Source organism: Monodon monoceros, unplaced genomic scaffold, assembly GCF_005190385.1.
Source record: "Monodon monoceros isolate NGI ecotype Baffin Bay Population unplaced genomic scaffold, NGI_Narwhal_1 Super_Scaffold_5, whole genome shotgun sequence".
Classification (NCBI taxonomy): Eukaryota; Metazoa; Chordata; class Mammalia; order Artiodactyla; family Monodontidae; genus Monodon; species Monodon monoceros.
In genome coordinates, this window is record NW_021703782.1 from 9,382,787 (window position 1) to 9,395,005 (window position 12,219).

A 12,219-nucleotide genomic window follows, 5' to 3' on the forward strand; every position below is an offset into this window, starting at 1 on the left:
GAAATGAGAAGAGTCTCTTACTCCATGGATTTCTGTATAGTATGAATGATACCAAATGATACTGGGACACTACACTACACAAAATAATACAGAAGGATACTGCTAAGGAAGAAAAGGTGATTATTTTTCCCTTTTACAAAGTAATAGGATTCTCTTCAAGAGATAAGAGTGCTTTTTTTAAAATGAGGGAAATTTTTACTAGGAGAACAAGCAGTTATTTCTCCATTTTTACGGTAATTAGGAAACTGTCTAAAACTATATAAAAGCAAAACAAGATAAAAACATTAAAAGAAAATGTGGCTTCATGACTTAAGAAAGATGAAGTGGAGAATACTTCCTGTGTAAAAAAATTTTTAAATCGCACAGTAGTAATTAAAGGTAATAAAACAATAATGGGAAGTGGCGCCATGAAACTAGGGAAGGTTAATACCATTTGAGACTACTATAAAAGAACATAGAAGAAACAGATCTTCCAGAGCCACTTCAAGGTTGAACCTATGCGACTCTCTGTCTTTATTTTAGTTACACATACAAACGTGTACACCATATATCATCAAAATTCATCATATTTCAGTCAGAAGACTAGGAAAAGGAATGTTCCCTGCAGGTCAGGGTTTTGATGACTGGCAAAATACTAGCAAGCTTGCATTGCAGTTTCTGAACCACACCCAGTCTGCAGTTAAATATAGAATTTACTTTCTGGAACTATTGGTCTTCTTAACCTTCACAGTCCAAGTACTCACTGAAAAATTGAAAGTTAAACAGAGAAAGGAAAGAGACTGAAACCAAAATCCAAGTACTAATAAACTGTCCTGGGAAGAATTCCAAAATGTGGTAAATACCAAGAGAATTAAATTACAGAAACCTCAAGCAAAATTCTGGAAACACACTTTACAAACAGATTTGTCTCTTCTATGCTGATTCTCCCAGGATGTACAATAGACTTACATAAAATGCATTTGTGTACTAGACCCAGGTCTCTAATTCAGATTACACATTCAAACTGTATATAACATGTCAGGTTAATAGCAGTGACACCAAATTTAGAGCTATGATTTAATTTTGGTTCATTATAGTATTGTGGTTGTGAAGTTATTTTTGTTGATAAAGAGTAACTTTTATCCTAAGGAAGTATTTTTAGATGCTTAAATTTTGGGGGAAGAGAAACCCTTAAGCTGAAATTTTTAATACTGATTCTTTGCTTGTTGGGGAGAATAATTAGGGTTAATTTTTTCGAGTTGTTTTGGAGATTGACAAAGGTTAAAACAACAACAAAAATGTTTTCCTTATAATTTCAGAAGGTTCTGGGCTTTAGAAATGATTTTGTTTTATAATAGCTCACTGAAGATGAACATGAAAAGAATCTAAGAGGAACAAAATACAAATTATAGGTGTGCCGTTTCCATAAAAAACAAAACAAAACCATGAAATAGTTTTAATTACAAACACACACAGCGATACTCATTTTGCCTTCATTTTCCTGGACACTCCCAGATACAGACTCATCATTCAGCTACTTTGATGAAAAATAACGGCAATAAGTAACCTATATACAGAGATCTGGTTCCAAAGTGGGTACTCTTAAGCATTATACTCTATTGCTTCTATATGTCACAAGGTGCTCTTATTTATTCCTGTATCTAGTCAAAGCCTTCTTCAAGTTGTTGCTTCTCTTTCAATCTTGCTTAATTGGGCTGAAAAACCTATATATGGCGATCCGAAGGTTTCTTTCATCTTTCTCCCTTGAGACCAGAATAGGTACAATAGCCAGGTCTCACGCTTTTGTGTCCTGGTCAAATATCCGAACACTCCAAAGACATACCTGTTTCCAAAGCTGAAAGAATACCCAGTCCGAATGGCAGAAAGGTTAAAAAGGAAAGAGTACATCAGAAGCTTTGATTTTAGGCCATAAGGCCTCCACAACTTCTGACCATAAACTCTAAAGACTATTCAGTTCTGCCAGGTTCATCATCATCCTTTACTTCTTCACCCTTAAGTGTATCCCTTCACTCCATCCCTAGCACTTTGCCTCATACCTAGTAAGTACTTTGTTGAATAAATGAACAAAGGAACAGTTAGGTTTGCTGAATAAAAATCACATTTGAGTCTTACATTATATTATTTGTACATGCAGGTATTTCAGACATACAATATAGATGTCGCTCCTTCCCCTTGTGAATATGTAAACTACTTGAGTTTAGCCTAGCTCAGTGCTAGCACATAACAGATGCTCTATAAATAAATGATTGAATGAATAAATTAGTCAATTATCTAATTCTATTTTGCCCATTAAAATCTAGTCAAGTCCCCTTTAAATAATAACAACAAAAATCTTTATGGAGAATTTCAAAACTACACAAATATACTATACCCATGAACCCCCACGTACCTATTATCCAGCTTCAACAATTATCAATCATTTTTCCATTTTTGTTTTATCTTTCCCTCTTTACAATCTCCATATGTTCTTAAGCAAATAGAAGGTTACATCACATGTTAATCTAGTGGCATCAGACGTCAGAGTTAATAAGGGTCAAGTCCATACATTAAAAACAGTGTACACCCAAATAAAAATATACCCCTCTTAGTTAATAAGGAAAACTCAAATCCATGGTTAGCTCTGTCTAAAGGTTGACATGTGGCTGGGCCACTTATTAGCTTTGTGGTCCTGGGAAGGTATTCAACCTCCTAGAGCCTTGGCTGCCTCATTAGAAAAAGAAGAAACCAGGACTGTTATGAGGCTTAAATGTGGAGGATAAATATATGTGGAACTCCCAATACTGTACTAAATAACTGTTTCTTTAAAAAAACAGCTATACTGAGATAAAATTCACATACCCCCAAATTCACCCATTTATAATTCAGTAGCTTTTAGCATATTCAGAGTTGTGTGAACATTATCACAATTTTAGAAATTTCTATCACCCCCAAAAAGAAACCCAACACTCCTTAGCCTTCATCCTCCCCTACAATATCCCTAACCTCCCCAGCCCTAGACACCACATATCTACGTTCTGTCTCTCTATAGGTTTACTTAAACTGGATATTTCATATAAAGGGAATCATACAGTATTGTCCTTTGTGACAATAAATGTTTCTGGAACTAGATATTTTAAAAGTCAAATATGTGGTACAGACAATGCAATGAGGTCAGAGAAGTGGAAAAGGCCAAAAAAAGGGGGATCGATATATATCTATCTATCTACTGTAAGCCAGGCAGGCACCACTAAGTTATGTGCTAGGAAATATTACTGAAGTGCTTTGGGGATGGTAAGGGGTAGGAAAATAGTATGTGTGTGTTACATGCAAACAGGTGGGTAGTTAGTGAAATTTTCCTCTGAGCCCTTCACTTTCCTCATTTAAATAGAAAGAAAGATCATCATGAGACTGAGGATGGGGAGTTTGCAGAGAGAACAAAGTGTGAAATAATTATTTAGAAGAGTGGGAAAGAATGAACCAGGAAGGTATAGTATGATTGTCTGGCAGAATTAAAGACTCACTTGAGGTTCATGGTCATGAATTTAAAATGAGATCAGTCAGAAGGGTTTTAAGTTTTTCTGGAGCCATATTTAGCTGCAAAAACATGAACACAGTATAAGCAAAAATGTCGAAACAGAAGAGATGAATTTAAACATGGTATATTCTTACTCATGGCTTTAACTATACCTACTATATTGACGACTCCTAAATCTTCATTTCTAGAGCCACTGAAACCTCCTAGCACAGAAATCTCGAGGTGATTTCACAGTCAAAGCTCTAAGTGAAAGGAATTTAGGTAGAAAGGGAACATTTGTTCAATACTGTTTATGAGAAAGGCATTCTACTATGTGCTTTACATATATTATCTCACGTAACTCTCGTAACTCTTCTTATAATAACCAACTTCATTTTACAGAAAACTGAAATTCCTAAAGATTAATATAAGGTGAAACTGGGACTAAACCGTAAGTCTCTATGACTCTGACTTTTCACTCTATCATAGTACTTAACTCTTCTTTTTATAAATACAGTAATTGGGGTTAAGAGATATTAAATGATTTGCCCAAAGTCAAACCATTTTCTAATGGTACAGATGTTGTCTCCCAGATGAATGCTCTTTGACCATCACCACTGCTAAACTCTCTTTTACACTTCCTGCTCTGTCATCTCTATGTTCAATCTGTGACTAGCTTAGGTTGTTCTTTTCTTCAAATTTTTTCTGATATCTATTATCTTCTATCCACTTTCTTGCCCTTTGCTTTAATATTATAGCTTGGGCCCTCATCACTGATGCACAGATTACCCTAACAGCCTCCATCTATCCCTCCTCAACCCATTTACATATAAGCTAGTCACTTCTTTTCTCTGAGGCTCTTATATATAAACTATAAATAATAAGATATCCACAGTACAGAATCGTGAAGATTAAATAAGCTCACTTATCATATAGAATAATTATCAGTAAGATTAATAATTATACACTGTAAAATCCTACTGAAATGTAAACTATTATTATCTTAAGATATATGAGGGCAGACACTACAACTTACATTTATTTTACCTCGGCTTTAGGCATCTGGTATAAGTTCAAATGCATACTTAGCTGGCTGATTTCTTGCCGATCTTCCATACCCCTACTAACGTTATCTAACAGACTAATCTGATCAGGTGCAATCTCCTTTATGATAAAGCCTGAACACCAAAGCTATGGTATAATTAAGCATGGTCTTATTAATTATAGAGTGCATAGTATGACTAAGTCCTGTATAATCAAAGTAGAGATGCTCCTGATGAAAAACCCTATCTTCCGCCACAGAGAATCTCCTAACATCATACTATCCTTTCTATGACTGTCTAACTGGTGAACTCCTATCCATCATCCATCAAAATGCAGCCAAAATGTCACCACTTTGGTAAAGTCTTCCTGACTCTCTCCTCTGCTTGCCGGCATCTCATATGATCCCATAAATTTAATTACCCATTTTCATAATAGCATTCATTCCCCAGTTCTATAATTGCTTATATCATAGTACCTCCCCAAGTTTGTGAAGAAATATATTTCTGGGCAGCTAAAGAGTTAATGAGAGGAAAGTTCTTCTTTATAGAAGAAGAACTCGAGCTTATCAGTGCAGAAGAAGTAAAAAAAATTGGAATATAACCATTTTGCAAACCTCTTATGAAGAAAGTGACTAGGAAAAAATCATCAATGGATACAAAACAGTAGTTCTCAATCCTGAGTGCCCTTTAGAATCACTTGGGAACTTTCCAAATATACCTCTGCCTAGGTCCCCCACCCAGAGATTACGATTCAGTTGGTCAGGGGTATAGTCTCACTGGTGTTTTTTAAAGCTCCCAGATGATCCTAATATGCAGCCAAGGTTAAGAATCACTGCCCTAAACTATGCTGTACATGGGGACCTTTCTAATAAGTGGATCAGGATGATAGCGCTGAATCTACTGATTAACCTTATAGTTACTAAAAATGGGAGACAACCAGACATTATGCGTCTCCTTATACAATGTAATAGGAAGAACAAAGTACCAGTTATGTGCCAAAAAACTGAACCGGAATCTAATCAGGGCTCTAGATCTAACTATCAGTCTACAGAAAATATGGGGTTATGTAATGAGACAGTAAGAGGATGTAATTGGCCAAATCTAAAATGTGGGAAAATCAACAGGACAAAATATCATGGTCTCTTTAACAAATAAACAGCATGGAAAACGTGTGTCTGTGTGTGTATGTGTGTTTATGTATGTATAAGAAACTGTTAAAATTAAGTGACTCAAGAGAACAAATGCCATGTGTAAAAATACATGTTTAATGAACAGGTGAATGAATGAATGAATGCTAATTAGAGAGAAAAGACCCATCATTATAAACGATGAATTATTAAATCTTGTACTCTGAAAAGCAGGGCCAGATGTGGAAAAGGATGCAGAAGCACAATACTTTTGTTATGTGAATTAGTGAAATATTTATCTGTTTCTGTCATGGTCACAGAGGACATTTTCTAAAATATTTCAATGTACTTAATGTTTGCTTTTTAATTTATATTTGTATTTCCTTAAAATTTTGAGTAAAGAGAAAAATAGAAACAAATCATTATGGGTCAAATATAACCACTGTTTTTCTACTGGGGATGAGATACAGTTGTTCTGTACTAGAGCTGTCTGACAAAATTTTCTGTGATGATAGAAATGTTACATATCTGTGTTGTCTAAAACTATAGTCAGTAACCATATATGACTACTGGGCGCTTGAAATGTGGCTAGTGTGACTGAGGAACTGAATTTTAAATTTTTAAAAATTTATATAATTTAAATCTAAATAGCCACAGGTGGCCATGATCAGACAGCACAGTTCTAGATGACTATAGCTCTCCTTTCTATCTGCAATATTTTCCCCCTTCCTTTTGACCTAATTAAATCACCACATCCTCTCTTATCAATGCAAGATCTTGAAGCACAATGTACCTTTCCTTTCCTACATGTATTACAATTGCAATTTTACCTTGATTTGTATGACTGTTTCATTAACTTCTGTTTCTCCAACCTGACTCTTTAGGAGAGAGTTTGCAATGTTCACTGTTGTACTGCTGTCACTACAGTGACAATCAAATATTTATTAAGTAAATGTTACTATTAGATAACATCATGTAGTTGAGTTTTTGTGATATATGAAGGCTTTACATTTCTCCTAGTTCCATGTGATTTGATCCAAAATTTAGAGCATCCTTTAACACGCACATAATATACATACAAAGTGGAGAGAACCATACTATGAACCCCCAGGTAAACATCACCTAACTATAGAAATCAGTAATTTACTGATACCACTCGTTTTATACACACCCTTGCCCCTGCCTTTACACCTTGTGTTATTCTGAGGTAAATCCCAGATATCACTTCATCATATTATTATACATTTTAATACATGTTTCTAAAAGACAAGAACTCTAATTTTTATAAATGTAGCACCGTTTACATATAAGTGACCATTATCGTAACTGAAACAAGAATCACTATTTATCCAGTGTTCAAATTTCTTCAACTGTCTGAAGATTTAAAAAAAAATAAACACTTGAAGAAACTGAGTTATTATTCTTAGGGTCTCTCACACCATGAATCTGGTTGACTTAAACCCCTGTGGTGTTAACAGAATTTTGTTCCATATTTCCTAAAAACCTGGAGTTGGATCTAGAAATTCGATTTGATTCAGCTTCAATTTTGTTAGAAAGAATACTCTGTAGGTGGTGTCTTAACATCCTCTAAGTACATAATACCTCCTTGTATATCTTTATGGGATGTTAGCAGCTATCAATGATTATTGTCTGATAATGATGATACTCTAATCATCTTTTTTCCATTTATTAGTTGGAATTCTTCCTCCGGGAAAAACTACCTGGTTAATCGAAGTTTATATGTGCAGAACAAGTTATATTTTAGAGATAAGGAAGCTAAAGCTCAGAATTTCTGACCTGAACAAAGTTACACAGCTGGTTAATGGCAAAGCCAAAATCAGGCTTCAGGTCTTCTGACTCTGAGCCAAATGCTCTTTTCAGTATACCATTCGATTGGTCAGATTAGATAATAGGAAAAAAAATGTGAAGCTGGCTCAGTGTAAATATGTACATGCTTAGAATTTAAATCTAGTTTTAAACATTCAATTCCACTCTTTTCTATTATTTAAATTATTGAGAAATCACAATATGAAAAAGTTCAATTGTTTTCACCTCTGCCTAATATATTCTTTTTCTCTACATTTTAATCTTAGGAAGTAAATACTTTTCTAATAGAAAATTACTACCTTATTGCATATAAACTCCATCAAACCAAGATTCTGTAAACATTACTTACAGGTAGGAGAGTAAGAGGATAATTATACTATAGGATCCACCCTAAATATATTGAACATTTCATAACCACATTTAATTAACTTATATGATTTCCAATAGGAAAAACTGAAGCTAAGGTCAAATTCAAGTTTAAAAAGTACTGAGTACTGGGACTTCCCTGGTGGCGTAGTGGTTAAAAATCCTCCTGCCAATGCAGGGGATACAGGTTTGATCCCTGGTCCAGGAAGATCTCACATGCTGCGGAGCAACTAAGCCCGTGCGCCACAACTACAGAGCCTGTGCTCTAGAACCGTCGAGCCACAACTACTGAGCTTGCGTGCTGCAACTACTGAAGCCCTCGCGCCTAGAGCCCATGCTCCCCAATAAGAGACCCACTGCAATGAGAAGCCCGCGCACCACAATGAAGAATATCCCCTGCTCGTCGCAACCAGAGAAAGCCTGCGTGCGGCAACCAAGACCCAATGCAGACAAAAAAATAACTCAATTAATTTTTTTTTAAACTGTAAAAAAAAAAAAAAATTGTAAAAAAAACACTTAAAATAAAAAAAAGCACCACTGTGGATCAGGTACTGGTGCTAGAGTCAGAGGATATGAAATCAAAGTCAAAAACATGTACTTCTAACCTCTGGGACTAAGCTCATCTAGGCTATACTCCTTATCAAAGAAAGTTAAGTCTCAGTGGCCTCCTACACAATTATTTAATATTTTTTATGAAAATAAGACTTCAAAGAGTCTTTCTAAAACATAATACAAAGATCTAAACTCAAAAAAATTATTCTGAAGTTTCTTAAATTACTGAGGACAAAAATTATATTGATAGATACTAACTCTGGTTTTATGAATTCTCAATGGTAAGATCATTTTATTTCAATAATACAGCACTTATAGTACTCCAAAATACTTTTAGAGATAAAACCTAGATCTCAAATTACTTGTTTGAAATGAAAAGTGTCCAAATCTATCCTAAGTTTCTCTTTCCTAAGTTTGGGAGATTGCTCCTAGGAAAAGGAGACATGTACCTTTCCATGACAGCCAGGCACTCCTTTCTCCAGGTAAATCGACTCCCTCGTCGCAGTCGGAAGGTGCCAGATGTAGCTGAGACTGGGGGAGGCGTTTGTCTCCATTCCGGGTCCTCTATTGGAATGGGCGCGGGTCTCATACTTAGTGTAGCTCCTGAAATAAATAAGACTTTTTTGGGCAAATATCTTGCAATTTACTAAAACCAATATGACAAATATATCATGATATCAACAATAAACTTTTGCCCCTTCACTGGAAATTGCAGGCCCAATACATTTGGTATTTATATTTTAAAAACATTATTTGCCCAAAATAAAAATCCAAAGAGACAAAAACTCTTCCTTAAAAAGTCCATCTATTCTACTTTACTTTGCTTATTTTATTTTGCCACGCTGCGTGGCTTGCAGGATCCTAGTTCCCCGACCAGGGATTGAATCTATGGTCTCAGCAGTGAAAGTGCAGTGTCCTAACCACTGCACCGCCAGGGAACTCCCCCATTATTAATTATTTTAAATGTCATTTTTTTCAGTTAGTCATTTGTCTTTTATCTTTGTTTATGTCAATTTTTGAAACAAAGCTCAAAATCTCTCTCTTCAGGGGAATAAGGACATACGGTCTTTGGCCCAGTGACAACCCTTAATCAGAGTATCTTCCTCTGAAAAATTTCTCTTGAAATTCCTATTTGACAGTTTTAAGCTTTCTGAACAATATATCCTACACGTTCAGAACCTTTCATTACCACTCAAAAGACTTCTTGTTGTTGAGAAAATGGAGCCCTTTAATCAATGTATGCAGGTAGGAGATGAATTTAAAATAACACTAATTGTTGCAAACTCTTTAAAAAAAAAAGTCAAATATAGCATCAAAAGAAGAGAGGATATTTGATATGTTTTTAGTCTATTAACTAATTCAGATCTCCGTAAGTCTACCACCTGTTAATGCTATACTATTTTTTTACCTCTTGAATGTGATAAAACCAATAGAAAAAAAATGTACAATTGAGATATTTTACTAAATCAGACTAGACTTTTCTCAGCCTGAACTGGTGATAATGCATGTATGCATATATTTCTTTCTTCATAACAGGAATTATACTCTATTTATTGTACCTTGCAATTAATACCAAGGGTAGCATTTCTACTTTACTACACACAGATTTGTTTCTTGATGTCCCCTTAATGGCTACATCTTTATATGCACTGTCTCATACAGATGTCCAATATTTCAACCAATCCCGATTTTCCTTTCCAAACCTGTTGTCCTGCATTCTCTCCCATCCAAGTAAATGGCATCCCTATTCTTTAAATTGCTCAGCTCAAAAATCTCAGAATCACCTTTGCCTCTGCTATTTTTTCCCACCTACTATATATCTAATGCACAGGCAAATCCTGTCAATTTTATCTTCAAAATATATCCAGAATCAGACGAATTTATATTACCTTCACTGCTACCACTTTAGAGTAAGCCAGCATCATCTCTCCTAAGCATAATTCCCTGGGATAGGTTCCAAGGATGGCCCTTCACAATAAGTCACACCTCCTGGTAATCATGCCTCTGAATCTGAGCTGGTCCTGTGACGCCTTTTGACAACATGGACATAGTTTGAGGCTAGGTCATAAGAAGCTTTGCAACTTCTGACTAGATCTCCTAGAATGCTGGTTCTGGGGGAAGCCAGCTGCCATATAAGAAGTATGACTACCCTGAGACCACGATGTTGTAAGGAAGCCAAAGCTAGCCACGTGGAGTGAAAGATGCCCAGTCTGCCTCCAGGTGCTCCTGTGAAACCCACCCAGGTGCCAGACATTTGAGGAAAAAAGCCAGTTTGGACATTCTAGCTGCAGCAGACACCATGTGGAGAAGTGTAGAACCCAGCTGACAGAAATAAGGCCCTAGACATACAGCCCTAATATAGTTGTGTGGTAGCCAGCTTCCAAGGTGGCTCCTAAGGATTGCCAACTCCTGGTATTCACCTCGTTGTAGCAGGATTAGTTTATGTGACCAATAACATATGGTAGAAGTAATGATATGCCACTTTCAGGGATTAGACTGTAGAATACACTGTGGTGTCTGTGTTGTTGCTCTGGCTCTTAGATCACTTGCTCAGGGGAAAACTAGCTGCCATGTAGCAAGAACACTCAGCAAGCCAATGGCCAGGCCCATGTGGAGGACCTGCTATCTCTGGCCAATAGGCAATAACGACCTGGGGCTTTCCAAGACTCATGGGAGTGACCTTAGAAGCAGACTGTCCTGCCCTGGTGACTGCAGACCTGGCTGACAGCTCGACTACAATGTCATGAGAACACTGAGCCAGAACCTCCTTAGCTAAGCTGCTCCTGAATTCCTGACCCACAGAAATTGTGAGATAATAAATGTTTGCTGTTTTCAGCTCCTACCCTGTAGGGTGATTTGTTACACAATAATATAGAACTAATATAAGACATCACAACCACCTCCAGTTGTTTATTTCCCCAATTCCCTGACACACTATTATAAGTGTTATTAATTATTCACATTTATAAATTTGGCAGACAAAAAATTCTCTTTAATATACAAAGATTTCACTATTAGTAAGAATGAGCATCTTTTCCTGTTTCTGACAATTAACTTCTCTTGTGAATTTATATCTTTTGTCCTTTTTTCTTTTGAGTTATTCCTCTTATTGGTGTGTAGATACCATACCAACTGCTAGTCATATAGATTGCAACATTTTTCTCCAGCTTTTCATTCATCTTTTTATTTATGATGTTTCGAGATCTTAATTTTTGTACAGTCAAACCTGTTAATCTGTTCTTTTATGGTCAATGCATTTTATATAACTCAGAATATTTTTATAGTTTTTACTTTTGTTTGAACTCTTAACAGATATATGATTTCCTGTCATGTGTGATGTAAAGTAAATATTTGACCTCGTCCTCAAATGGGCAAGTGTGTCACCGACACATTAGAGACCTACTGGCTTAAAAGGTGTGGCACATTCTGGTCTTCTGCCACACTGACACACTGCCACACTCGTTCATTTACATATTGTCTCTTTTTGGTACTATAATGCAGAGTTGCATAGCTGTGACAGAGACCACACAACTTGCAAAGCTTAAAATATTTACTATCTGGCCCTTTATAGGAAGAGTTTGCTAACCCCTGATTTAAAAAATTCCTGTCCTGCACACTATGAAACTCTAAACTGAGACCTTTCTTTAGGTAGTTCAAGAAAGAGGGTCCCATTCTGCCAAAATAACTTGGCAATTAGGTCTGGGCCCAATTCAAAGTTAACAAAGTTTAGGCGTAAGAAGGAACTATGGGTCTAGAGGGTTTCAAACTCTTTGTTTTGGTACTTTTCGGAATGCAAGCAGGATTGACAGTA

General features: G+C 36.0%; 1 protein-coding gene across 11 annotated transcripts in view; it reads right to left on the minus strand.

Moving 5' to 3' along the window:
• Nucleotides 1–12,219, minus strand: part of HMBOX1 (homeobox containing 1) — a 187,305-nt gene that overhangs the window by 40,533 nt on the left and 134,553 nt on the right. For all 11 annotated transcript variants that reach the window (XR_003790686.1, XR_003790685.1, XR_003790684.1 and 8 more), the window contains exon 6: nucleotides 8,858–9,011. Coding sequence is in view for 7 of the 11 variants with exons in the window: in XM_029201896.1 (XP_029057729.1) it covers nucleotides 8,858–9,011 (154 nt within the window). In the remaining 4 variants the exon portion in view is untranslated. The remainder of the gene's footprint in view (nucleotides 1–8,857; nucleotides 9,012–12,219) is intronic.